We start from the raw sequence: 27838 nt of genomic DNA, 5'->3' as shown, positions 1-27838 counted from the left end.
CTGCTCTCTCTCTCTCCTCTCCTCTCTCCTCCTTGCTGTTACTCTTTATACCATACTTAAGAAGGTGGCAGGTGAGGCTGTAGCAGCCCTGGGAAGGAAGATGCAAAGCTTTGGCAAAGGACTGAACCTGCAATCTGCACCAACGGGAGAAAGGGAAATAGAAGGTGCCTGGGCATAATCACCTCCAGCAGGTAATGTTGTGGGTGCCGGAGGGGATTCCTCATGGGCTTCACAGAGCACCCCTCAAACCGCCAGTGCTGCATGCAAGACAGCCCTGCCGCTACAGTCATGACTGAGCAAGATACTGTGGCCCTTGACAGGAAAACAATCTACAGTGGTACCTCGGGTTAAGAACTTAATTCGTTCTGGAGGTCCCTTCTTAACCTGCAACTGTCCTTAACCTGAGGTACTACTTTAGCTAATGGGGCCTCCCACCGCCGCCACAGCATGATTTCTGTTCTCATCCTGAAGCAAAGTTCTTAACTCGAGGTACTATTTCTGGGTTAGCCGAGTCTGTAACCTGAAGTGTCTGTAACCTGAGGTACCATTGTACATTGGAATCACAGAATTGTGGAATTGGAAGGGACCACAAGGCTCATCTAGTCGAACCCAACCTGTTTTCAACCTAAATGTACCATGGGGCGTGTACAAAATTCAAATAACCAGGGCACTCAGCTGGTAAGTCAGTAACACCTTTATTTAATTTGGACTCTTGAATTACCACAGATTTCACCCTCAGCCCTTGGAACAACTGGCCTGTTTTCCTGGTTCCTGGTAGAAAAAGCCTTTCCGAAGGTGCCCTCAAGATTCCCATCAGCCCCTGCAGAAAAAAAATGCCACTGTGTTTCTAAACAAACCCTCTCGATATCAGTTCAGTCTGGTTGGGATCTGTCAGTGTTCTCTCAGATCAGATTTATGTTCAAAAAATCAAGCCATTCTCGAGCAATAAAAAAAATGGGATGTCCAGGTTTTGCTGGGAGACTTGCAGGCTATGTGTGTGTATAAACTAACTTATCATACAAATGTAAAATTCACACTCGTCGTTCTGCCGGCTTTTGTTTCTGGGGGTGAGAAGGGAATGTAGCCTTCAGATGGAAAAAGGCTCCCTGGAAAAGATGGGAAGTTCTGGGGGGAAACTGGAAAAATGGGGGGGGACAGGTCCCCCCCCCATTTCCCCCCAAAGTCGTTTTTTTTCCCCAGAAAAAATGGAGAAAAAAGTGTGTGGAATATTCAAACTATATCAAACTGTTTTTTTCAATTTTTCTGGAAAAAAATGGCTTTGGGGGGGGAAACGGGGGGGGAAACAGGGGGAAATTGGTTTTTCCCCCCATTTCCCCATTTCCCCCCCAGGCCTTCTCATCTCTACTCCATGGAATAGCTAGGCCAAGCGATTTAACCCTGTCTGCCATATTGGATCAGAGGGAGAAAGATTATGCTGATGATTGACGTTTTGTGGTTCCTGCAGAAAGTTCTCCACATGGTTGTGTCTTCTAGGGTTGCGCCAGGCACACACAAATGCACACAGTTTTTCTAGAGTGTGTTCGGAGTAGGGCATCGCTTGCCAATTTGGTGCCCTACAGATGTTTCGGATGACAACCCCCACCTGCACGTTGGCCAAGTTGGCAAAGGTTTTTGTAGGGTGCTGCTATTTTAAACAAGTTGCCTCCACACAAAAGTGCCCTTTTCATTCCCATTGATTCTCAAGGTGCTGCGTTCCGCCCTTGAATTAACCCAGTGTGTTCCTGACCTCTCGTTTCCAAAGCTGGCTGAAATTTGAAGAAAGCTAGTGAGTGTCTTGAAGTTTTCAATTTAGACCCTGCCATTCAAATCACTCTCATCTCTGAGACTTAGTAGCCTTTGGTCTGGAAAACACTCAGGATTTCCTTTCTGCCGATTTACTTGCTTACATTACCAGAGTGGCAGAGTGGCGAAACTTTCTAACCTGCTATCAAAGCTCCATCGCCATTCTCTTGCAGTTGCAACTCAGAATGGATAGCCAGTAAGGTAAAGGTAAAGGAGCCCTGGACAGTTAAGTCCAGTCCAAGTCGACTATAGGGTTGCGGCGCTCATCTTGCTTTCAGGCCGAGGGAGCCGGAGTTTGTCCACAGACAGCTTTCCGGGTCATATGGTCAGCAGGACTAAACCGCTTCTGGCACAACGGGACACCGTTACGGGAACCAGACCGCATGGAAACACTGTTTACCTTCCCACCACAGCAGTACCTATTTATCTACTTGCGCTGGCGTGCTTTTGAACTGCTAAGTTGGCAGGAGCTGGGACAGAGCAACGGAAGCTCACCCCGTGGCGGGGATTCAAACCCCCAACCTTCTGATCAGCAAGCCCAAGAGGCTCAGTAGTTTAGACCACAATGCCATCCACATCCTCCAGTCTGATAGCCACTCCCCCAGTCCGATGTGGTACGCCTCTTTGTGATAAAGTTAGCCCATTGTTGTTCTTTCTAAAAGCCACTGCATGTAGCCAAACCATGTTTCTGCCTGATGGGTATAGTGTTGTTTTTGTTTTCTGTACATTGCTTTGGATGCATGGACATGCATGGTTACCAGACGGCAGCAGAGACTAGCGAAAGAGAGCCAGCAGCTGCTGCGAAATGCGAGAAATGTGGGGAGATAGGGAGGCGTTGGGCAGCAAGCTCAGTTGGCAGATGGAAGAGGCTTGTTGAACCTGATATACCCCAGGCCACCAACTAAGGAATGAAAATATGCATCTCTGATCACAGAATTATAGAATTGTAGAGTTGGAAGGGGCCACAAGGGTCATCTAGTCCAACCCCCTGCAATGCAGGAATCTTTCACCCAACATGGGGCTCAAACCCACAACCCTGGGATTAAGGGTCCCTTGCTATACTGACTGAGCTATCCAGCATCAACGCAGGACACGGCTCTTTGTGGGGGGGGGGGGGCAGGGAATAGTCAAGGAAGGCAGAGAAAAACTGTGTTTTGCTACCTGTCTACATGGGTGTATATTATTATTTATTATTTGTACCCTGCCCATCTGGCTGGGTTTCCCCAGCCACTGGGCGGCTTCCAACAAAGACCAAAAATACACTAAAATGCCACACATTAAAAACTTCCCTGAACAGGACTGCCTTCAGATGTCTTCTGAATGTCAGGTAGTTGTTTATCTCTTTGACATGTGATGGGAGGGTGTTCCACAGGGTGGTGACACCACCAAGAAGGCCCTCAGAGCTGGGCAGAACAATAGGGGTGGAGACGCTCCTTCAGGTATACTGGACCGAGGCCGTTTAGGGCTTTAAAGGTCAATACCAACATTTTGAATTGTGCTCGGAAACACACTGGGAGCCAATGAAGGTCTTTCAGGACCGGTGTTATGTGGTCTTGGCGGCCGCCCCCAGTCACCAGTCCAGCTGCCGCATTCTGGATTAATTGCAGTTTCTGGGTCACCTTCAAAGGTAGCCCCACGTAGAGCGCATTGCAGTAGTCCAAGCGGGAGATAACCAGAGCATGCACCACTCTGGCGAGACAGTCCGCGGGCAGGTGGGGTCTCATCCTGCATACCAAATGGGGCTGGTAAACAGCTACCCTGGATACAGAATGGACCTGTGCCTCCACGGACAGCTGTCTGTCCAAAATGACTTCCAGTCATTTTGCTTACCTGGTCCTTCAGGGGCACAGTTACCCCATTCAGTATCAGGGAGTCTTCTACACCCGCCTGCCCCCTGTCCCCCAAGAACAGTACTTCTGTCTTGTCAGGAATGTATGAGAATGTATTGACTCATTTGGCTTAACTCCTTCTGGACTAAACCAATGCTTAGAGGTTGAGCAAATAATATGCTTGTAGCAGGCCCCGGTTCAATTCCTTGCATCTCCAGGTAGAAGGATCGGAGAACAGGGGCCGGGGAAGACACCTTTTACTGCCTCAGACCCTGGGGACATGCTGCCAGTCAGAGCAGACATTGCTGGCCAAGATGGACAAACCGTCTGGCCTGATAGAAGGCCATTATGTTATGCTCCACTTCTCTCCGCCATAGTGAGGCACAAGGTGCTAATGTCAGGTCCCCTGGAAATTTTTGCTCCGTTTCCCTTTCTAGCCAAAGGACTAGAAACTTGCCTTTTTGTTTTTATTTCAGATGGGGACAGAGCATCTCAGCATGCTGGGTTCCATACTCAAAATCTAAGGCCTCACTTGGTCGGTGTGTGTACTCATGAAAAGAGCCCTACATAGAGATCTTGCCTCATCTATGGTCTGTTAACATAAACTGCTTCCTCTCTCTTAGTCCCTAGCGGCTATGACTATCCTTACGGGTCGTACGGTAAGGATAATCGAAGCAAATGAATGCGAAATGCCCTGGAAGAACTGTATGAATGTTAAGTATTATTATTACATAAGAGCTCCACAGCAGATGTCATGCCTTCTTCATCCTGGTGACTTCCAGATGTCGTGAGACTCCAACTCCCATCAGCTCCAGTCGGAATGGCCAAAGGTCAGGGGTGATGGGAGTTGAACTCCAAATTATCTGGAGGGTGACAGGTAAGGGAAAGCTGATCTAGGCCTTCTGTTGAGCATCCTTGCTACTGCCTCTCGGATATACAATTCTCGCTTGGCTTGCCAGCTAATTTCCCTTCCCTTACAAGGCATTTACTAGGATCTTATAATCCCCTCTCCCCAATTTCCACACATAGGAAAATTCTTGAAAGTGGCAAAATATTGTTTCCCCCTTTATACCGCAAACGGCTGCCATAGATGCACAGATTTATTTGGGTACGTTTGTGAATTAGCATCTTCCGTAGACTTATTTGCAAAGCTGTCTTTTTCCCCGGGGCTGCAGAGGAACCGGATAATCGTTGCCCTGCTTTGGTGATGTCCATCCAGCTGAGCCCCCAATCCTTGGTTTGAGCAGGCAGCCGCAGGGAAGGTCTGCCTCCCTTAGTGAGTGACCGCAACGCTTTTAAACGCCAACGTCCACATGGGCCCGCAGCCTTAGATGATGGCCTCGTGTTTCTCTGTGGCTTTCAGGGCCTCGTGCATGCTTGCGGCGGACAGCCTGCGGTTGATGTTGCGGTAGCTGCAGCGCAACAGGTTCCAGAAAGTAGTCCTCAGGTCCCGGTTGAAGAGGGCGTAGATCAAGGGGTTGATGAGGGAGTTGGCATACCCCAGCCAGAGGAGAGTCCTTTCCAGCCTCAATGGGATGCAGCTGCAGCGGCTGCCGCAGATGAACGGCCGGGCCGTTGACATCAGGAAGAAGGGGAGCCAGCAAAAGGTGAAGGCCCCCACAATGATGCCCAGGGTCCTGGCTGCTTTCTGCTCCCTCTTGAAGATGGAGATGTTCTTCCGGTCTTGGCGGAGGAGTTTGGACAAGGTGGCGCATTGCTCCACAGCCTTGCTCCTCTTGGTGCTGTGCTGGCGCCGGACACCAGGTTCGATGCAGTAGGCTCCGTCTGGCTCGTAAGGCTTGGGGAAGTCCATGAATCGGTGTTTCTGAGCGCTGGCTTTGGCTGCCTTGTAGATCCTGTTGTACATGACGAGCATGACGGCCATGGGTATGTAGAAGGCGACGCCGGTGGAGTACACGGTGTAGCCAAAGTCCTGGCTGATGAGGCACACCCGTTCCACAGTGATGTTCTTCGCCCAGCCAAACAAAGGGGGCAGAGTGATGGAGGCCGAGAGGAGCCAAACAATGAACACCATCTTGGCCATCAGCTTCCCGTCTTGCCTCACAGGATACGTCAGCGGCCGGGTTATTCCCAGGTACCTGGAAAACACCAAGGAAAGATTGGTAGGTTGGATTTGGCTTCGTCAAACCTTTATTAGGCATTAGATATATAAGGTACGCGGGTGGTGCTGTGGGTTAAACCACAGAGCCTAGGACTTGCCGATCAGAAGGTCGGCGGTTCGAATCCCCGCAACGGGGTGAGCTCCCATTGCTCGGTCCCAGCTCCTGCCAACCTAGCAGTTCGGAAGCACGTCAAAGTGTAAGTGGATAAATAGGTACCGCTCTGGCGGGAAGGTAAACGGCATTTCCGTGCGCTGCTCTGGTTTGCCAGAAGTGGCTTAGTCATGCTGGCCACATGACCTGGAATCTGTACGCCGGCTCCCTCGGCCAATAAAGCGAGATGAGCGCCGCAACCCCAGAGTCAGTCACGACTGGACCTAATGGTCAGGGGTCCCTTTACCTTTACCTTATATAAGGTAATGTAAAAAGGTTAAGGACCCCTGGACGGTTGAGTCCAGTCAAAGGTGACTATGGGGTTATGGCACTCATCTCACTTTTCAGGCTGAGGGAGCCGGCGTTTGTCCACCGACAGCTTTCCGGGTCATGTGGCCAGCATGACTAAACCGCTTCTGCTGCAACAGGATACCACGACAGAAACCAGAGCGCATGGAAACACTGTTTACCTTCCCGCCACAGCGGTACCTATTTATCTACTTGCACTGGTGTGTTTTCGAACTGCTAGGTTGGCAGGAGCTGGGACAGAGCAATGGGAGCTCACCCCGTGGCAGAGATTTAAAGCCCTGACCTTCTGATCAGCAAGCCCAAGGGGCTCAGGGGTTTAGATCACAGCACCACCCGAGTCCCAATTAGAAATATAGGCCATCATAAAACAATCTTATACATTTTTTAAAAAATATATACGAATAAACAGCCATATAAAAATATGCAATAACGAGGTTTTTCGTAACAAATGAAAACAGTACCCCCACAGTTTAAAAGGTCATAGATAGTTTAATTAGCCAAAGGCCTGGGAGAAGAGGAATATTCTTGCTTGGCACCTAAAGATGTATAATGAAGGCAACAGATGAGCCTCCCTCGGAGAGCATTCCACAAATGGGGTGCCACCACAGAAAAGGCCCATTCTTATGTTGCCACCCTCACGTGGAGGAGGCACACAAAAAGGGCCTCAGAGGATGATTCTCAGGGTCCAGGTAGGTTCATGCATGTTATATGTTGTCTTCACAAAGGCATGCCTATTTATGCCATATGCATTTTTTATACAAATTACTTGACTGGCAAACTGCACTGCAAAATTCGGGGAAGTGAGAATTTTTAAAAGGTGGCCACGTTTCGACTCTCATGCTATTTCAGAAAGGCAAATTAAGCAGGAACACCTTTAAATGTGACCTGGACGCAATTCCCATCACTCGCATCAGCCCCTGACACATGGGGCAGAGCCAGTGGTTGAGGTGGAGCCATGTGCTTGTCATGCGCTGCGTCCAGTGTGGATTCAATCCCCGGCACCTCCAGCCGGTGTCACAGTTAGCAGCGATGGGGAAAAGCTCAGTTCTCCCTCTAAGGAGACGCTGCTCAGGGCTAGGTGGCTCGATGTTCTAACTCAGCAAAACAAAACTCCGCACAGGTCACTTATTCCCTCTGCCCACGACACTGCGGCTGCTGAACTGAGTTTCTTTTGGGCGATGCAAAGTGGGTCACAAATCTTTGCAGCAGTGAACACAGCCACCTTTTAACCACCCTCTCAGGAACCGCCACTAGAACCCACGTGGTAGGGTTTCTCTCTTCCTTTTTTAAAAAAAATTACTCTGTTCTAATTACATCTCTTTGGTTACCAGGCAACAAAGTGTGTGCATGTCCTACAGGGGGTCCTGCTAGCTCTTGGAGTTAATGTAAAAATAGCAGGGTCCAGGGTCCGTTGCATAACCACGTTGCGGTGGCGGATCATACAGAGGACTGTTTGCAATTGCTGTAAGGATTTAACCAGCAAAACAGAAATGGGCATGCGTGGGCAGGCAGTGTCGTGATCCATATCCCAGGAAATCTCTGTGGCCCCAGAAACCCCTCCAAAGGTGCACTGGAATCTGGGCTGGCCACTGGGAGAGATCATCAGGAGGTTTGGGCTGGGTGTTCATCAGTATGCGGATGATACCCAGCTCTACCTCTCTTTTAAATCAGAACCAGTGAAGGCGGTGAAGGTCCTGTGTGAGTGTCTGGAGGCGGTTGGAGGATGGATGGCGGCTAACAGATTGAGGTTGAATCCTGACAAGACAGAAGTACTGTTTTTGGGGGACAGAAGGTGGGCAGGTGTGGAGGATTCCCTGGTCCTGAATGGGGTAACTGTGCCCCTGAAGGACCAGGTGCACAGCCTGGGAGTCATTTTGGACTCACAGCTGTCCATGGAGGCACAGGTCAAATCTGTATCCAGGGCAGCTATTTATCAGCTCCATCTGGTACGTAGGCTGAGAACCTATCTGCCTGCAGACTGTCTCGCCAGAGTGGTGCATGCTCTGGTTATCTCCCGCTTGGACTACAGCAATGCGCTCTACATGGGGCTACCTTTGAAGGTGACCCGGAAACTACAACTAATCCAGAATGCGGCAGCTAGACTGGTGACTGGGAGCAGCCGCCGAGACGATATAACACCGGTCTTGAAAGACCTACATTGGCTCCCAATACGTTTCCAAGCACAATTCAAAGTGTTGGTGCTGACCTTTAAAGCCCTAAATGGTCTCGGTCCAGTATACCTGAAGGAGCGTCTCCACCCCCATCGTTCTGCCCGGACACTGAGGTCCAGCGCCGAGGGCCTTCTGGCGGTTCCCTCACTGCGAGAGGCCAAGTTACAGGGAACCAGGCAGAGGGCCTTCTCGGTAGTGGCGCCTGCCCTGTGGAACGCCCTCCCATCAGATGTCAAAGCAATAAACAACTACCTGACATTCAGAAGACATCTGAAAGCAGCCCTGTTCAGGGAAGTTTTTAATATGTGACATTTTAGTGTATTTTTCATCTTTGTTGGAAGCCGCCCAGACTGGCTGGGGAAACCCAGCCAGATGGGCGGGGTACAAATAATAAATTATTATTATTATTAGTAGTAGTAGTAGTAGTAGTAGTAGTAGTATTACTGGAGGGAGGCGGGTTGAGAGAGCCGGGTTGAGAATAATTTTATTCTAATTGTCTAAATATGGGACGCGGGTGGCGCTGTGGGTAAAACCTCAGTGCCTAGGACTTGCTGATCGCAAGGTCGGCGGTTCGAATCCCCATGGCGGGGTGAACTCCCGTCGTTCGGTCCCAGCTCCTGCACCAGCCAGCACCTAGCAGTTCGAAAGCACTCTCAGTGCAAGTAGATAAATAGGGACCGCTTTATAGCGGGAAGGTAAACGCCGTTTCCGTGTGCGGCGCTGGTGCTGGCTGGCCAGAGCAGCTTCGTCACGCTGGCCACGTGACCCAGAAGTGTCTCCGGACGGCGCCAGCTCCTGGCCTCTTGAGCGAGATGAGCGCGCAACCCTAGAGTCGGACACGACTGGCCCATACAGGCAGGGGTACCTTTACCTTTAATTGTCTAAATGCTTATTATGTTTATTATGGAATGACTGGATTTAGAAAGTTTAGAAAGGTAAAAGCTACACAGACATCCTTCGTGGAACAAGAGGTGTGTGGCTATCTCAAACCACCCACCTCAATAAATAAAATAAAATAAATGATGTTTATTTATTTCACAAAAATTATACATCTCTCAATTCTAAAAAAAAAACCAACCCACAAAAACAGCCTCAAAGCAGTTCACAAAAAAAGATAGAACAAAAAAATCATCAATAAGAAAATTTTAAACTTTAACAATGATAATTTAAAACTTTTGAAAAGTTAAGATAATAGACTAAAAACCCAGTCAGATGGGCAGGGTATAAGTAAACAACAACAACAACTTGCACCAATTATTTAACCATCTGGGTAGGCTTGTCTAAACAAGAATGTTTTTAGCAGGTGCCAAAAAGAGTACAACGAAGGTGCCTGCCTGATATCAAGTAGCGGGGGGTTCCAAAGGGCAGGTGCTGCCACAGTAAAAGACTGAGTTCTTACCAATGAGAAATGGGTTTTATGTGGCACTTGTAACCATGCCAGTTCTGCCAATTGCAGCAGTCGAGTGGGTGCATGTGGGGCCAGGCGTTCTTGTAGGCAAACTGGTCCCAAGTTGTTAAGCGCTATGCATACTAATAACCCCACCTTGAACATGGGCCCAGTAGCAACTCAGCCACCGGTGCAGGTCTCAGATGGATGTAATAGGCGGAGGTTTCTGAGGCTTCGCAGAAAAGAGCACTCGGCTAAAAATTATTCAGGACGGCAGAGTTTATTTGAGTTCAGTGTTTTTTTAAAAAAGAGATCCGGATTAGCAGTGCTTCTATCATCAGCAACGAAGTCCCCCTCCTCCATGTACACAGCATCTGGAAGGAGGCCCTGAAAAGACTTGCAAGGGATCGTTAAGTGATTAATTAATCTGTACTTTGATCTGCAGTCAAGTAAGGCTTAGAGAAGGGTGCTGAATGCATGCTTAAAAGCTGTTCAGGGTCTGCTCCAGTTGCTGGGCACAGTATCAGGTCCTATTTGCTTCGGCGACACCTGCAGCCAGCCAGCACCTCTCAGGATTTATTCATTTCAGAGCACGCAGAAGCTCATTGAGACACACGTGAGGAGGGGTCAGGTGCCAGACCCATCGACACCCATGCTGAGTCCCCAAGGACCACATGTGCAAGACATGCAACACACAGGGAGGTCTGGTGGTGTGTGTTTGTTTTTCTCCATTTTTTGTATTGATTTTCCAAATTTATGAACAAACAAACAAACATAGATCCTAACTGTAATAATTCCAATTTTGTTAACATTATTGAATGACTTCCTCAAATCCCCCTGGCTGAATTTCAGTGTATAATAATAATAAAAACAATTATTATTATTATTATTGTTATTATTATTATTATTATTATTATTATTATTATTATTATTAATACCCCACCTTCCCCAGCCAAGGCTCAGGGCAGCTAACAAGCAATAATAAAAACAAGTTGAATGAATACAACTTAAAAAGAAGATTAAAATACAACATTAAAATATTGAAACATTAAAATATTAAAATATTAAAATGCAGCCTCATCACAGGAGGAGAAAGGAAAAAGAAAGAGGGGGAGAGAATCAAAGTGGCTCCAAGCCAAAGGCCAAGCAGAACAACTCTGTCTTACAGGCCCCGCAGATAGAAATCAGATCACACAGGGCCCTGGTCTTATGAGGCAGAGCGTTCCACCAGGCCGGGGCCAGTGTTGAAAAGGCCCTGGCTCTGGTTGAGGCTGATCTAATTTAGGGCATGGGACCTCTAGGGTGTTGCTATTTATGGACCTTAAGGTCCTCCGCTGGGCATACCAGGAGAGGCAGTCCCGTAGGTACGAGGGTCCTAGGCCTTGAATTTCAGTGTGTATCATTGTAACAGTTTTCCAAAACTAATTTCTCATAAAATTTACTTAGTCAAGTAACATCTTTCTTTCTTTTCATATTAACTTTAAACATATTGCTCTATAACATTACATATTTAAATCCTAAGCCAATCTGGTAATTGCAAGTATTTCTGTTTAAATTATCTTAGCATATTTAGCTAAATAGTCTTTGAATTTCACCCATTTCTCCTGGTACTCCTCCTCCTTCTGGTCACCGACTCTTCCTCACTGTGTCCAGTTCTGGGCACCACAGTTCAAGAAGGACACTGACAAACTGGAACGTGTCCAGAGGAGGGCAACCCAAATGGTCAAAGGCCTGGAAACGATGCCTTATGAGGAACGGCTAAGGGAGCTGGGCATGTTTAGCCTGGAGAAGAGGAGGTTAAGGGGTGATATGATAGCCATGTTCAAATATATAAAAGGATGTCACATAGAGGAGGGAGAAAGGTTGTTTTCTGCTGCTCCAGAGAAACGGACACGGAGCAATGGATCCAAACTACAAGAAAGAAGATTCCACCTAAACATTAGGAAGAACTTCCTGACAGTAAGAGCTGTTTGACAGTGGAATTTGCTGCCACGGAGTGTGGTGGAGTCTCCTTCTTTGGAGGTCTTTAAGCAGAGGCTTGACAACCATATGTCAGGAATGCTCTGATGGTGTTTCCTGCTTGGCAGGGGGTTGGACTCGATGGCCCTTGTGGTCTCTTCCAACTCTATGATTCTATGATTCTTCCGGTCAGGTTGGCTAGCTCCCAAAAATCCATCATCTTCACCTGCCATTCCTCCAATGTTGGCACTTCTTGTAATTTCCAGTTCTTGGCTAACAAAATCGTAGCAGCAGTTGTGGCATACAAAAACAATCTAACATCTTTCTTGGGATAGATTCCATATCTATTATTCCAAGAAGGTGTGGTGATGTTAGTCACCCAACCTCCCATCAGTTGCGTCGCTGCTGAAGGGGCATGCGAGGTCGCAGTGGAGCAAATGCACCAGCGGAGCCAATCCTGCACTCCCTCTGGCGCGTTGACACCGCACCAACCTCCCTGCCTCCTCTCCCCCTCTAACCTCCCAGTAAACAGCAATGATGCAACCGGCTGGAGGTCAGGTGAGTGCTGCCATCGCCCCCACACAGTGGTGTAGCGTGGGTTGTCAGCACCCGGGGCAAGGCAAGTAATCTGCGCCCCCTAGAGTGAGTGAGCCAGGTAGGGGCAGAGAGCTGCGAGTGCGAGCGCGCCCCCCCAGATGTTGCGCCCGGTGCGGCCGCCCCCCCTGCACCCCCACGCTACGCCACTGCCCCCACACCATCCATCACCTGCAACAGAGTCAAGTCAGGTGTGCCCAGCCCAAGCCAAAGGTGATGGACTTGATAAGAACAATTGTTTAATTGACACTGAAATGGGGAATTCCCAAATGTGCATTAATGAAGGCTTGAATGTGGGGATTTTCCACGGGGCTATATCGAATCCCCGCGACGGGGTGAGCTCCCGTTGCTCGGTCCCTGTTCCTGCCAACCTAGCACTTTGAAAGCACGTCAAAGTGCAAGTAGATAAATAGGTACCACTCCGGTGGGGAGGTAAACGGCATTTCTGTGCGCTGCTCTGGTTTCGCCAGAGGCGGCTTAGTCATGCTGGCCACATGACCTGGAAAAAACTGTCTGTGGACAAACGCTGGCTCCCTCGGCCAGTAAAGTGAGATGAGCGCTGTAACCCCAGAGTCATCCACGACTGGACTTAACGGTCAGAAGTCCATTACCCTTTTTTGTATTGACACTAAAGAAAAGACTGAGGTCTAACTGAGTTGGTAACTAACTGTTGTTGTTTTCTGCTAGCAAAAATGTGAGTGTTTAACCTTAGATCAAAGGTATCTCAGAGGGATGGATGAAGGGATCAATCACTCGAGCTGGGTTGGCCACCAAATGGGCCATCTCTTTAATGCAGAGGTGAGGAGCCTCAGGCCAAGGGAACAAATGCAGCCCCTTAGATCTCTCTCCCTGGCCTTGCTACAGGGAACCAGGCAGAGGGCCTTCTCAGTGGTGGCACCTGCCCTGTGGAACGCCCTCCCATCAGATGTCAAAGAGATAAACAACTACCTGAGCTTTACAAGCCAATTGAAGGCAGCCCTGTTCAGGGAAGTTTTTAATGTGTGACATTTTGATGTATTTTTAATCCTTGTTGGAAGCCGCCCAGAGTGGCTGGGGAAACCCAGCCAGATGGGCGGAGTACAAATAATAAATTTATTATTATTATTATTATTATTATTATTACCTCCACCCCAGCCACTTGTGTTATCCCCAAGCCAAACCTCTCATTAGCCTTCCTTCTCACCTTCCTGAAGGGTTTTTGCCTGGCTAGGATTTGTCCTTGAACTCTGATCATGTCTCTTCCTTGTTTGGATGGAGGGCAGAGAGAGGGGTGTGAGTATGTGTAGGAACCAGCCTGTTGTACAAAGCTATAAAAAATATTCATTTTTCCACCTGCCTTTGCCTCTGGCCCTCCAAACTCTGGCATGTGGCCCTTGGAAGATTGTCCAGAAGGAAAGACAGCCCTCAGGCTGTAAACAGCTCCCCGTCCCTGCTATAAAGGACTTCTGCTTCAAAACCATTCTTTTTAAAAAAGCAGCAGCAACAACAACAGGCAGTGATAAATGCGATCGCTGAACCCAGCTTGTGTACAATGGGCGCCCTTCGCCGAAGAGGCTGCTCCTTTTTATTTCTGTGCATATTTATACTGAAGGGCAGTGCAGACATTTCCAAATAAATAAAATAAATCTCCACCGCTCAGACTTTATGGCTCCTTCTAACAGGAGCACCAAACATTAAATACGTGCAGTCTGGGATTGCTTTTGAATTCCACACGCCTACCTTTTGCATTCAGAGGCGCTGCTGCTGTAACTTGCACAATTAACTTTAAGTGTCTGCTTCCTAATTCTGCTCAGATTTCTTTCCTTTGTTTTTGTTTCAAAGATAGAAAGTCGCACAGACAAGGAATTAAGTGCACAGGCTGGGAGAAGAACAGGGTATTTTAAAAGCATCAAGGGATAGCTGTACAGTGCGGCGCAGAGTGCCAGACTAGGACCCGGGAGAGACACGAGTTCAAATCCCCACTTAGGCACGAAGCTCACGGGGTGACCTCAGCCTAACCTACCTCACAGGATTGTTGTGGGGATTAAGAGAGGAGGGAAAGGTCCACGCACACCCCACTTTGGCTCCTTGGACAAGAAAGTGGGATATAAATACCGCAAACAAACAAATTCATCAATAGGAGTATAGCATCTAGATCAAGGGAAGTAATAGTGCCGCTGTATTCTGCTCTGGTCAGACCTCACCTGGAGTACTGTCTCCAGTTCTGGGCACCACAGTTCAAGAAGGACACTGACAAACTGGAACGTGTCCAGAGGAGGACAACCAAAATGATCAAAGGCCTGGAAACGATGCCTTATGAGGAACGGCTAAGGGAGCCGTTTAGCCTGGAGAAGAGGAGGTTAAGGGGTGATATGATAGCCATGTTCAAATATATAAAAGGATGTCACATAGAGGAGGGAGAAAGGTTGTTTTCTGCTGCTCCAGAGAAGTGGACACCGAGCAATGGATCCAAACTACAAGAAAGAAGATTCCACCTCAACATTAGGAAGAACTTCCTGACAGTAAGAGCTGTTTGACAGTGGAATTTGCTGCCTAGGAGTGTGGTGGAGTCTCCTTCTTTGGAGGTCTTTAAGCAGAGGCTTGACAACCATATGTCAGGAGTGCTCTGATGGTGTTTCCTGCTTGGCAGGGGGTTGGACTCGATGGCCCTTGTGGTCTCTTCCAACTCTATGATTCTATGATTCTAATTCATTATCTTGGCAGATTTGGTTTGGATTTACAGTAGTGAGGCCTCCTTGGCTTCTAGAATTCCAGACCGTTTTGTAGGTGGGATTCAAGCGCTTGCCAGAAAATTCAGGATGTAAAATTAAAGTGGTTTGGGCGCTCTTGCACCATAAACTGCTTTCAACCCCCTCCCCAACTCCCCCCTCCCCTAGTAAGGAAAGCAATGGAAAAATGACTTGACACAATATCTCCACCAAGACATCATGATGAACAGTGGATGTTGCAACACCCAGCCATAATCTTTGTGTAAGCAAATCAAGGCGAATGCTCAACGAGCAGGTTGTTTGGACGCAACGTGGCTCAGTTGAAATGGGCTTAAATTTGTGGTATAGGCATTTCCTTACCACTTTTCCTTACCATTTCTGTACTAGACCAGGGTGGTCCAACACGCCTACAGCCCTTTTTTGGCTTTTTTTTTTTTTTTGGCAGCAGTCAGCAACATTTGACTCCCAGCCTTCGCACTGCCTTCCCAAAGCTGGACAAGCTTTGGGAAGGAGGCTGGCAGATGAAAGTGATGGACTATATGGAATTGGCTGAAATGACCAGCAGAATCAGAGACCAGGGAGAAGAGACGGTGGAAGAAGACTGGAAGAAATTCAAAGATTATCTACAGAAATATTATAAGATCAACGAATGTTAGAATGACATCAGATTGAATGTAAAAGGTTATTAGTAAAAAGTTGCAAAATTAAAAGATTTAATATTTTAAGATACTAAGGAGATTAAGTTATATGAAGATACCAAAATTAAGACAAAGATCAATTAAGACAGAGGGAAGGGATTTGCTGATTAAATATATGATTTGGAATACAGTGAAGGGAGGCGTGGGGAAGTCGCAGAAATAAGTAAATGCAAGAAATATTATGAAGATGGAATTGTTTTTATTTTTGCTTTTTATTTTTGATGTTTTTTGTTATTCTGTGTTTTTGTAACTTTGTATTTTTTTGTTTTTTTGTTGTTGATGTTTTTTGTCTCATTTTTTGTGTAAAAAACCTAATAAAATATTTTTAAAAAAAGCTTTGCGAAGGAGGCAACAAAGCGAAGTATGGCCCATGGCTTCTGTGTCAAAGTACTGTACTTTCAAAGTATCGACGTGTGCATAGGGGAAAACTGCATTCAAATTTTTGATGAATTTTCGTGCAGACCCCTTAAAAATCAATCAATCAATCAATCAATCAATCAATCACAAACTGGTATGGAAAAGTGAAAAACGGAAAAGTAATTGTAATGAACGGATTACGCTAGTAGGACTGCGAGAAGTTTTGTAAGGAGGACTATTTGAAATATTTCAAGAAAGAGAGGAGAGTTATTAGTTAATGATAATTAAGAGTCATAGAGAAATTAAGAAATGCAGAATAAGTGATAGAGAATGAAAAATCATCAGAGGAGTTGACGGAAGTCTAAAATATTGTATAAGAAAATAAGTTATGTTATATGATTGTTGAAAATGATATGTTAAAAAAACCAATAAAAAATGTATATAAAAAAAGGAAAAGTGAAAAACGGATATTCCAGTCCATTACTTCTCTCTCTCTCCCACACCCCCAGTTTTTCATTAACCCATCCCTACAAAAATTTGGCATTCCATGGCATCCTCCATACTCTCTGAGCTGAAACCGCTACCTTTGAAGGTGACCCGGAAACTGCAATTAATCCAGAATGCAGCAGCTAGACCGGTGACTGGGAGTGGCCACCGGGACCACATAACACTGGTTCTGAGAGATCTGCATTGGCTCCCAGTACGTTTCCGAGCACAATTCAAAGTGTTGGTGTTGACCTTTAAAGCCCTAAACAGCCTCGGTCCTGTATACCTGAAAGAGCATCTCCACCCCCATCGTTCTGCCCGGACACTGAGGTCCAGCTCCGAGGGCCTTCTGGCGCTTCCCTCACTGCGAGAAGTGAGGTTACAGGGACCCAGACAGAGGGCCTTCTCAGTGGTGGCGCCCACCCCGTGGAACGCCCTCCCTTCAGATGTGAAGGAAATAAGCAGCTATCTTCTCTTTAAAAGACATCTGAAGGCAGCCCTGTTTAGGGAAGTTTTTAATATTTAATGCTGTATTAATTTTAACACTCAATTGGAAGCCACCCAGAGTGGCTGGGGAAACTCAGCCAGATGGGCGGGGTATAAATAATAAATTATTATTATTATTATTATTATTATTATTATTATTATTATTAAGTTTCCCCCCTCTCAACGTTCTGCAGGCACTGAGTACATGCCATCTTCATTGGGCTGTTTTGTTTTTTAGAAGGGTGATGTTCTCCTCGCTCCTACATCTGCAAGTCTCTGATTTCCCCCCAAGCCTGCCGGTATCTCCTTGTGGCTGTTTTTCACTACATAAATAAAGACACTCAGACAACTGAATTGGTTAGACTATCGGGTGGCCTCCGTCATGAAATGTCACCTTTAGGCCACGCATACCATCCTCTTAATTTCCCTGTACTGCAGTGAGAAACTTAGAGCGAGTTTTACTTGCAGCTGAGTACAGAGCGCACCAGACAATGTCAGTGATTCTAAATAATCAGCCTGGTTAAGGTTTTCTGTATGCATGACACGTGCTCTGCCTCTAAGCAATGGCTCTGCCCATCTGAATTCAATCTTCACGCATCCTCATACTGTTCCCAATCCAGCAAAAGGATCTGAATGCAAAGGCTGCACACCCACATCCACGACCATCATCCATAAGGTAGTTGCTTATTTAGCGGTGCTCCTTCAATAGCACACATTTCACATTCAGCAGCAAGAAATTATCAGGGACCGGGGTGGTATCCCACACGCTTGTTCTGTTCACACAAGGATTTGTAGGCATAAAATGGAACCTCTCCCCTACTTCTTCCCCTGAGTGCACTCCATGCCCTCCTCTTCAAATTTGCTTCAGAAAGTTTTTTTTGGGGGGGTGCACAGGGGGAGGAGAGGGGAGAAAGTTCCTTTGCACAAGGGCAAATCCTTGCGCCGACAGAACGAGTTGCGTAGCAAATGCTCTAGCCAGGAGTTTCCTGTTTTGATCCAGATCTAGACCTTTCTCAACTCCCATCATCCCTAGCTAGCAGGAACAGTGGTCAGGGGATGGTGGGAGTTGTAGTCCAATGACATCTGGGGACCCTGGGTTGAGAAAAGCTGGTCTAGATGACCTGCAAAGGCCACGTGCGCATTGTGGGATGTGAAACACAAGAGCAGTCAAGTACAACATTCCTAGAGTGAACATGTTTACACATGGGGTAGAATGTTTGTCCAGCCAGCAGGTAAACTGCCTGTTTCCTTCTGGGCTGGGACAGACTTCCTCTGCATGTGACTAGAGGTGGGCGTGGCCTCACCTGTGCAGGTAACGACAAAAGCACAGGGCAGGGCAGCCATCTCTCTCTCTATGACTACATGCGTTGAAGGAGCAACATCTGCTTAGACAAAGGTGCTCTCTTGGCCTCTAGCCAAGAGAGGACAAAGGGACTGTCTTCTTATGAGATAGTTTCCAGGTATATGTGACTTTTCTAAGCTAAGTCTGCCTTCTGGGATCCGATTGTGAGCAGAATGTGAGTAAACTCTTTTTATACTTTTAGAGAAGACTGTGTCGTGTCTTATCTTTTATGAGGGAATAAGGGGGAAATACCAGAACAGTTATTATAGAGGTTTAGCGAGCCTGAGCAAATGCATCCACTGAGTTTAAAAAAGGGAATGTTACTCTGCTAAATTGTGAAACTTGTTAACACAAGTTGGAAAGGCTATAATAAAACAATATGTCCTCTCCTGCATCCCTGAACATTCCCACAACAATCCAATGATTCTATGAACCTGGACAGTCTCTTCTCTGTTTTCTGCCCCTGCTGCTGTTTCCACTGAACATTTCCACACGCATACGCACACAAACACACACAATTCTGTGAGCCTATGATTCGTAAAGCAGGCGACCATCCTTACCGGTCCACGCTGATGACGCAAAGCGTCATGATGGATGCCGTGCAGCACATGACGTCCATGGCAATGAAGACGTTGCAGAAGACCTCCCCAAAGAGCCACTCCCCTCCCACCAGGTCGGTGATGATGACGAAGGGCATGACGGCAAAGGCCACAGACAAGTCAGCCGCAGCCAAGGAGACCACCAAGTAGTTGGACGGCTGGCGGAGCTTTTTGACGATGCATACGGAGATGACGACCAAGCTGTTGCCCGCAATGGTCAGCAGAGTGATGACCGAGAGGACCGTCCCGATGATGACCTTTTCGGTGTCCCCGTACAGCAGTATATCCTCCCCGCAGTCCGTGGCGTTGGTGGCATTGGCGGGCAGCAGAAGGTCTGGCTCAGGGGACGTGGAGGGTCCTTCAGGCATGAATGGAGCTGAGGGTGACTTCCGGGTGGAATACTCCTGACCCGAATCCTCCACGGCGAGAAGATGCTGTTCCGAAAATGGGCTGGGGCCGATCCTGACCAACATGCTTCGAGCAGACTGCTGTGTAGAGAAGAGACACGAGCTTATTATTATTTCAGGCCAATTGCTTCAGCTGCAAAAAAATAAATAAAACAAACCTCCGGCAAGTTAGACGCAGCAAATGGAGGCTGATGCAAATTCGCAGATGTGTGCTTTGTCTGCTTCCCTACCAATGCTCTCAGATGCTCTCCCACTCGGAAATAAAATGAAGCACTCGGATACAGAAATTATCAGGGTCGGCCCTACCGTTAGGTCAATTGATTCGGCTGCCTCTGGCAACAGATGCTGGTGTGCCTAGGAGAGGGGTTATTCCTGGCCATTCCTGCTGAGCAGAGCTGCTCTTAAGCTCACCAGTTGCCTCAGGGGTGGGGGTGGGAACCCTGTCTCATTGCCGGTGTTGAAATATGAGTTAACTTCCACTCTGCTGCCCTACGTGGAATAAGGGGACGGCATCTGGCCTACTCCTTCGGGTAGTGAAAAAGCTGGATATCAAATCCAAACTCTTCTTCTTTGCTTTAAAGTAAAGGGACCTCTGACCGTTCGGTCCAGTCGTGACCGACTCTGGGGTTGCGGCACTCATTTCGCTTTACTGGCCAAGGGAGCCGGCGTACAGCTTCTGGGTCATGTGGCCAGCATGACTAAGCTGCTTCTGGCGAACCAGAGCAGCGCACAGAAACGCCGTTTACCTTCCCGCTGGAGCAGTACCTATTTATCTACTTGCACTTGGACGTGCTTTCGAACTGCTAGGTTGGCAGGAGCAGGGACCGAGGAACGGGAGCTCACCCCGTCGCGGGGATTCGAACCGCTGACCTTCTAATCAGCAAGTCCTAGGCTCTGTGGTTTAACCCACAGCGCCACCCGCTTCCCATTTCTTTGCTTTAGGCAACATAAAATCTTGAGCCAGCCATAAACACCATTCACACACACTGCTCACCTGCCACTCTCATACACACACGGTCTGAGGCAGTCTTTGCCAACCTGGTGCCTTCTAGCTGATTTGGACTACAGCTACCAGGGAGCAGGGAACATTGAAGGGCACCAGACTGGGCAGAGACTAGTTTAAGAGTTCACCAATGGTGGAATTGTGGCCTTTCGCACCAACACCGGTTGTTCCTGGACTCTGTGTGCGGAGAATCCTTGAAACTTCGAACCAGTTGGGAAATGTTTGTGAGCATTCCATGACACCCCAGCAGCTTAACCAAACAGCTGATTTCAGCCAACTCAAGCTAGTTCCCTCGCTAGCTCATAGCTAGGGAGCTTTGAAAGACGGCAGCCTGCCTTGATCTGATGGAGGAGAGGGGAAGTTGGCAAAAGCATTTATGTGGATCTGTGAGTTGCATGCTTTATATACTGCAGACTAACTTCTGCAGGCAAAGATTACCCAATTTCAGGATGCACAGCGACTAAGAGAATAAATAGTTAAGACAGCTCGTGTGAGCATAGTTATCAGTCTCCTTTTCAACCCTTATTCCTAGCCGTCTCCTTTTTAAATATATATTCTATGTTTCCCCAAGTGCAGTTCAATCATAATGAAATGGGCACAGTAAAATATAAGGCTGTTAAGCTGAATTACCCACTGGTCCATTAATAAAACTGACATAAATCTGGAAATGTTTGAAAAGAATTGTCCTAAAGCAAAAAGAGAGGCATGCTTTCTTTGCTAGATGATGATCTCATAGCAGGTATCATCTTCCAAGAAGCGGCATTTCAAAGAGAAGAGGCATGTCGCTTTTAAGACAGTACTTGCCACCTGCAATTCTTATAAGAGAGAGAGCCAGTGTGGTGTAGTGGTTAAGAGCGGTAGCCTCGTAATCTGGGGAACCTGGTTCGCATCTCCGCTCCTCCACGTGCAGCTGCTGGGTGACCTTGGACCAGTCACTCTTCTCTGAAGTCTCTCAGCCCCACTCACCTCACAGAGTGTTTGTTGTGGGGGAGGAAGGGAAAGGAGAATGTTAGCCCCTTTGAGACTCCTTCGGGTAGTGATAAAGCGGGATATCAAATCCAAATCCATAAGTCCTTTTATTAAAAATTATATGTTTTTTTTAAAAAAAAATCTGCTGCCTACAGCATCATTTTAGTAGATCGGAAGTGCCTTAAACTGCTAAATCGTGCTGATGATTCATTTAGATATTATAGCTGCACTAATAATATCAGGAAGATTTCTTCTATGTAGTCATTACGATACGAATCGGCTCTTCTACACTGTGGAGAGCTGAGTGCAAATTCTGATGTGCAACCGAGAGGTCAGCAATCATTTGGGCCTACCGTTTTCCTGTTTCACTGTTACAGCCTTCCCCAGCCGAGTGCCCTCTCGTTGTTGTAGAACTATAACTCCTGCCAGTCCCAGTCGCCATGGCCATTGCGATGGGAATTGTAGTACAAAATATCTGGAAGGTTGGGAAAGGGTGCTGCTGAATCCACCCCAACAAATCTCCTCACTAAAGGATCACTCTCTTTGTTAATATTGTTTGCTTCGGAAATCTGAACACTGGCAGGGCACAAATTCTGAGGCCGGACCCTTCCCCTGAAAACAACATATTTTTGCAGCGTTAGTCAATATGGCAGCCTTCAGGTGTTGTTGGGCTACTTCTCCCATGATTCCATGCTGCTTGGGGCTGATGGAAGTTGAACAGGCAACTCCCCATTCATGCTCATTCAAGGCACACACAACCGCGAATGTGTGCATCGCTGTGAACCTGGATGTGGCCTGAAAAGGGGCAAAAACAGCCCCGAAAGGAATGGCAGATGAAGATGATGGACTTTTCTGATCTAGCCGACCTGACTGCATCAATAGCCGACCTGGGCTGCATCAATAGGAGTATAGCATCTAGATCAAGGGAAGTAATAGTGCCACTGTATTCTGCTCTGGTCAGACCTCACCTGGCGTACTGTGTCCAGTTCTGGGCACCACAGTTCAAGAAGGACACTGACAAACTGGAACGTGTCCAGAGGAGGGCAACCAAAATGGTCAAAGGCCTGGAAACGATGCCTTATGAGGAACAGCTAAGGGAGCTGGGCATGTTTAGCCTGGAGAAGAGGAGGTTAAGGGGTGAGATGATAGCCATGTTCAAATATATAAAAGGATGTCACATAGAGGAGGGAGAAAGGTTGTTTTCTGCTGCTCCAGAGAAGCGGACACGGAGCAATGGATCCAAACTACAAGAAAGAAGATTCCACCTAAACATTAGGAAGAACTTCCTGACAGTAAGAGCTGTTTGACAGTGGAATTTGCTGCCAAGGAGTGTGGTGGAGTCTCCTTCTTTGGAGGTCTTTAAGCAGAGGCTTGACAACCATATGTCAGGAGTGCTCTGATGGTGTTTCCTGCTTGGCAGGGGGTTGGACTCGATGGCCCTTGTGGTCTCTTCCAACTCTATGATTCTATGATTCTATGATTCTATGACTGGAAGAGTCCACAACCAGAAGGAGGAGGAGTACCAGAACGACTGGATGAAATTCAAAGACTATTTAGTTAAATATGCTAAGATAACTTAATTGGAAAAACTTGCAAATACCAGATAGGCTTAGGATTTAAATCTGTGATGTTAGAGAATAATATGTTTAAAGTTAAAATGAAAAGGAAGAAAGATGTTAAGTGACTAAGTTAATTTTATGAGAAAATTGGTTTTGGAAAACTGTTACAAAGATATACAATGAAACTCAGTCAGGGGGGATTCGAGGAAGCCATTTAACAATGTTACTAAGATTGGATTAAGTATAGTTAAGATACATGTTTGTTTGTTTAAAATTCTGGAAAATCAATAAAAATAATAATTCGGGGGGGGGGGGGGGGACGACAGCCCTGGAAGATTGTGGAGACAGCAAAAACAGAAATCCTACGAGCCCTTGCCCCAGCCTTTGAGCAGTGGCGTAGCTAGTCGCTCGGGTGCCCGGGGCTACGCACGTGCCCTGCAACTGGGGGCGGAGCAAGCCACCCATGGGGGGCGGGGCAAGCTGCCCGTGGGGGCAGGGCGGGCCAAGCCTCCCCCTCAGCTGTAGGACAGCTGAGGTGGTGGGCAGAAGCAAGCCCCGTGCTGCTCGAAAAAGCAGCGCAGAACTTGCAGGCAGTCCGCCAACCGCCTCCCCCTCAGGAGAGGCGCGTGGCTCAGGCACGATGCAGGCCCCGCGGTCTGGCACCCAGTGCCCCCCACCCCCCCACCTCACCTAGCTACGCCTCTGGATTAGGCAGATTTATGGAGGAGAAGGCTGTCAACGGCTGCTAGTCATAAAGGCTGCGCTCTGACTGCAAAGTGGAGGCAACAATGCTTCTGGTTTTTGGAAATCACTTGAGGGGAGAGTGCTCCTGCCGTGGTGTAGGAAGAGGGGGGCGCAGAGGTTGCAGGAATTATTATTATTCAAAAATACATATTTTTGCCATTTTGTCACCCCCTCAGTGATGACACCTGGGGCGACCCGCACCCACTGCACCCCCTTCCTACGCCACAGCCTTTGAGGTCCGTGGAGTGTTGGAGTTTGAGCAAGGAGATAAGATAAAACTTTATCCGCATTGGCCAATGGCCATAGCAACAGCAAAACATTACAGTATACGCAGAAAAGGGAATTTGATATAAGAGCACAATTTAAAGTCCTGAATCAGCCGTCAGTTAGTGGCCCTTATTCTGATTGCCCCTGCTATGAACCTTTGAGCAAGGAGGCTTGCGGGGAGCGAATGTGATGGAGTTTGGTGGGCATGGTAAGTGCTGATTATTATTTTTTAAAAGGGGGTTTTCAAGGATTTCCAGATGTTTAGAGGGTGCTTGCGGGCTTTTCCAATGGTGCTCCAGATATACACAATTTCACTCAGACGTGTGCTGCCTCAGAACATAACACCCCACATTACCTCACGTGTAATCCAACAACATCTGGAAGGTAGCATTCTGGCTACCCCAGTTTTATAGCATCAGGTAATGGGCACAATCCAAATGGACATTCTCTACTGTGTTTTTACACCATAAAAACAATGCTGGGGCAGAGAAGCCAACAGAACCAATGATAGACAGAGATGGAGCCAGTGACAGGTAGAACCAATTAATTCTACATTTCCCCCTGCAAAAACGAGACTAAGGAGGAGAAGGAAACAGGCAAGACCATCCTCTGGGCTGGTCAAAAGAAGGCAGGCAGGTTTGGAAGAATCAAGGCTGATGTTCATGGGGCAGTGACCCATTTGCAGGGGGCTCGCTTGGGCAAACCTCTTAGTTGGAAGTCACAAGCTTAGGGTCACCCAGCAGTTTCTCCAAGCAAGGTGTTGCCTTTATCTCAGATCCATTTTTCCCCCTGTTTCCTTTGCAGGTACCTCTTCCAAACCAGCATTTGGGTCACCGGTGGCTGGAGCGGAAGGTGGCAGAAATGGCCTGGTCCCATTCATGACTGATTTTAGAAGACTTCAAAAGAGAACGTGATTTGCTGGAGTGAGAAGGGATGTCACTTTCATTAAGGGACCTCCCCATCCCCCGCATTCTTTCTTCTCTAATTAGGGAACTAGATTAAATGTTGCAGCCTAGTCCCTGGGAAGGGATGTGGGAAGGAGTTGGAAAGTCTAATATTGGATTGATTTTATGTATTCAAGTGTGAATTAATTGATACATATTGCAAAGGTACACACACACACAGAGAGAGAAAATTCTCCTTCGGCAAAATAGCCCAAGACATCTGAATTGTTCAGATAATCAGAAGTACAGATAAATCAAATTGGTGAGTTAAAATTTAGAGAGAGAGAGAGAGAGAGAGAGAGAGAGAGAGAGAGAGATTATCATGACAGACAATGAATTCTAATCATCAAGAAGTTCCGAAAACTGAGCAGTGGCAATAAGGCTTCTAATCTAGCACGCAAACATAATTATGTTCATAGCCCTCATGGTATCCCTTCCTCAACTTTTTTCTGCCTTTCACCCACATCCTGGTATTTACACTGGAAGGTCCTTGAGACCAGGGACCTCATTTTACACAAATGCTACTGTGCAAGTATTAAACAATATGCCCTCTATTTAACAAGGTTTGCATTAAGGAACTCAATGGCCCTATATAGCCTAGAAGAGCCTTCCTTGACTTGGTGCACTCCCTATCTTTAGACTACACCCACCAGTCCCAGCTGATGGGAGTTGTAGTACAAAACAACTGGCAAGCTCTAGGTGGGGCGAACTGGCCTACCACAGCCAGCAGCTGAATAAAATGATATTTAGGGACACCGTCTGAAGGCAACAGGGATGGGCTGCCAACCGCAGAGAGGGCATTTGAACTTGGCAGCAAACAAGTCTAGATTGGACGTCTTCAGCCAACGTGAGATCTAGCAAAGGTTTGATTTGCAAGTGGGATGTGTAGGAGAGTGGGAGCTTGTGGGGGTCAGACTTTAGGACCTTTAGGCGCCTCGTTTCTCTTAAGAGAGTTGGCACTCCCAACAGACGTTGGCACTCCCAATAGACATCGCTCTCCCAAATCCCATCTCTTTAAACACTACGGATGCTTGGACCATTTTAGATTTCATGCGCGCCACGCATGCAAAGCATTAGGGCAGTGCAACAACATCTGCACCCCACAACATCCAACATCACCCCCGGTTAGACATCTTCCCAAGTGCCCATTAGTACTCGCATCTCTCTGTCTCGTCTCCCTCGGCTGTTAACAATGAATCGGCTGCGCTCTTTCGGAGAGAGATGCATCTTCTCAAAAGTCTCTCTCCTGCCCACTCCCCTTAAAAACACTTTAAACAAATGCCAAACATCTACTTCAGAAGAAGCACAACTTCTCCCCTTCCCCCCACTGTGCCCTGCAAAATCCCAGGCTGAGATTGGCTTTCTGCATGAGAGGCTGCCCCTCTGATAACTTCAGATACCCTTCCTGCGAAAGAATGGGAAAAAGAAGTCTCACCTCTAAGGCGGCGAGGAGGAAGAAATGTCAGGCGGGAGATGGCTTTTGCCTGGTCTCTTGAGATGGACATCTTCTGTCCAGGAGCACAGAGTCCCTTCACCTTTTTTGAAATTGCTGGAGACTCTTCAAGCCTGACTTTCAGTGGTCCAAGCGTTCCCTGAGAAAGATCCAAGAGTGGAAATGATGGTTCCAGGTCGCCAGGTTACATCCTCTGGAGGCTGCTTCTATTTCCTGGGCAAGCTAAGAACTGCCACAGCAGGAGGAGAAGATGCAAAGAGGCAGCCTCCCTCAACTCTCTCTCTCCCCCCTCTCCCCCTCCCCTCCTAAGCATCATTCTGCTGCAGACACACAGAGAGTGGCAAGGAAACACCAGGCTGGTCTTTGCCGCGGCTGCAAAAAACTCAGGGAGAACAGCCTGGGGAATCTCGTCTCATTTCCCTGAGCAGAAAGAGAATCTGGGTCTCTCCCATTCTATCCTTCCTTGCCAGGGCATCAGCAACCTGGACTGCTAGAGGCGAGCTGTGCGAGGAAGGAAACGAGCCTTGTCAGGGCTGCAAGAATTGCCACGAAGGTGCAATCGATTCTGTCACACTTCTTTTGCTGGTTTTTTCGAGGGAGCATCGAGGAAAGCGAAGTGGAGACGCCTCGCAGGAACCTCGCAGGAGCGAATGGTGGTAGCTGGCAGTTAAAGTCTTTCATCTGCAAGTAAACCAAGACCTGCTATCGTTTCCTTTCAGCCAGACTAAAAATATACCTTCTTTATATGAGAACCCTTTCTTTATATATTGAAGTCTACATGGATCATCTGAACACGCGACCCCCCCCAAACCCCACCTAAGACCTAAAAAGGATGACTTCACTTGTTAAGATTTGGGAGCTGGTTAATTTGATCATACTTGTCACCATAACAAAACCTCAGCGTTGCAAAATCAAAAGTTTTCAGTCGTGAGAAACCTGCTATGGATATATAAAGCATTTCTGCATTGTCAAATATTATTTAAAATTTAAAGGTTTTTTCCCCTTACAATGCTATTTTAGATGCCCCCCCCCTTTTCCTCTTATGTCTGATTTTATGGGTTTTTAAATTATGTATGTATATATTCTATCCCTAATAATATTGTGCAAAGTGTAAACTTTCCCAAAGTGTCAGGAAAAAAGAGGATCTTGTAAAACCTAAGCTGTACTATCAAATTTCTCTCCTGGCTACCACATTGCAGGGCTGAATCTAAGCCAGGCCTGTGTTCGAGGCCTGTGGTGTTCAATGCTGAAAGTTATCCACAGAGCATATGAAGTAAAATTAAAGTGGAAAATGTCTTTGGTAGCCAACTGTTCCCTTTCTGCTAGTGAGATCCACAGGAAGTGTATGAGATGCATCTAAAAGAGATTTCCCCTTTGCCCGCCACAAATTGATCAGCAGCAGGTGGGAAGCAAAATAAAAAATGTGAATGCCCCATCTCCTCAGCCCCTTCTCAGACACCTCTGGTTTTCTTTCCTTTTTTCTGTGTGCTC

The 27838-nt window shown here is 47.3% G+C and overlaps 1 protein-coding gene and 1 long non-coding RNA gene across 3 annotated transcripts; one reads left to right on the top strand and one right to left on the bottom strand.

The window, feature by feature from the left end:
- The first annotated feature begins 24 nt into the window (after positions 1–24).
- LOC310657781 lies at positions 25–24991 on the top strand. The gene is made up of 2 exons (XR_014501930.1): positions 25–191; positions 24755–24991. It is a non-coding gene; the product is annotated as an uncharacterized lncRNA (long non-coding RNA).
- On the bottom strand, positions 3699–27838 carry LOC310657605 (5-hydroxytryptamine receptor 7-like). 2 transcript variants are annotated; one of them, XM_083398525.1, is made up of 3 exons: positions 26330–27838; positions 18963–19489; positions 3699–5731 (listed from the first exon to the last, which is right to left on the bottom strand). In XM_083398525.1, exons 2-3 carry the CDS (start codon positions 19472–19474, stop codon positions 4960–4962), a joined length of 1284 nt encoding a protein of 427 aa, XP_083254651.1. In that variant the 5' UTR covers positions 19475–19489; positions 26330–27838; the 3' UTR covers positions 3699–4959. The 2 variants fall into 2 exon arrangements, with proteins under 2 accessions (XP_083254651.1, XP_083254650.1); XM_083398524.1 differs by lacking the exon at positions 26330–27838 and adding an exon at positions 24306–24471.

Source organism: Podarcis tiliguerta (genome assembly GCF_965153285.1).
Source record: "Podarcis tiliguerta genome assembly, chromosome: 9".
In the NCBI taxonomy this organism is placed as follows: domain Eukaryota; kingdom Metazoa; phylum Chordata; class Lepidosauria; order Squamata; family Lacertidae; genus Podarcis; species Podarcis tiliguerta.
The sequence above is the reverse complement of the archived record's forward strand: the minus strand, read 5'-3'. Positions and strand labels throughout refer to the sequence as shown.

Excerpts from the sequence above, each read along its gene's own strand:
- LOC310657605 (XM_083398524.1), bottom strand. The coding sequence starts at position 24,341 with ATGCTACCTTCCAGATGTTGTTGGATTACACGTGAG. Across the intron at positions 19,490-24,305 it reads GTTGTTGGATTACACGTGAG|CAGTCTGCTCGAAGCATGTT; the intron begins GTAATGTGGGGT and ends TTCTCTACACAG. Across the intron at positions 5,732-18,962 it reads TGCGTCATCAGCGTGGACCG|GTACCTGGGAATAACCCGGC; the intron begins GTAAGGATGGTC and ends GGTGTTTTCCAG.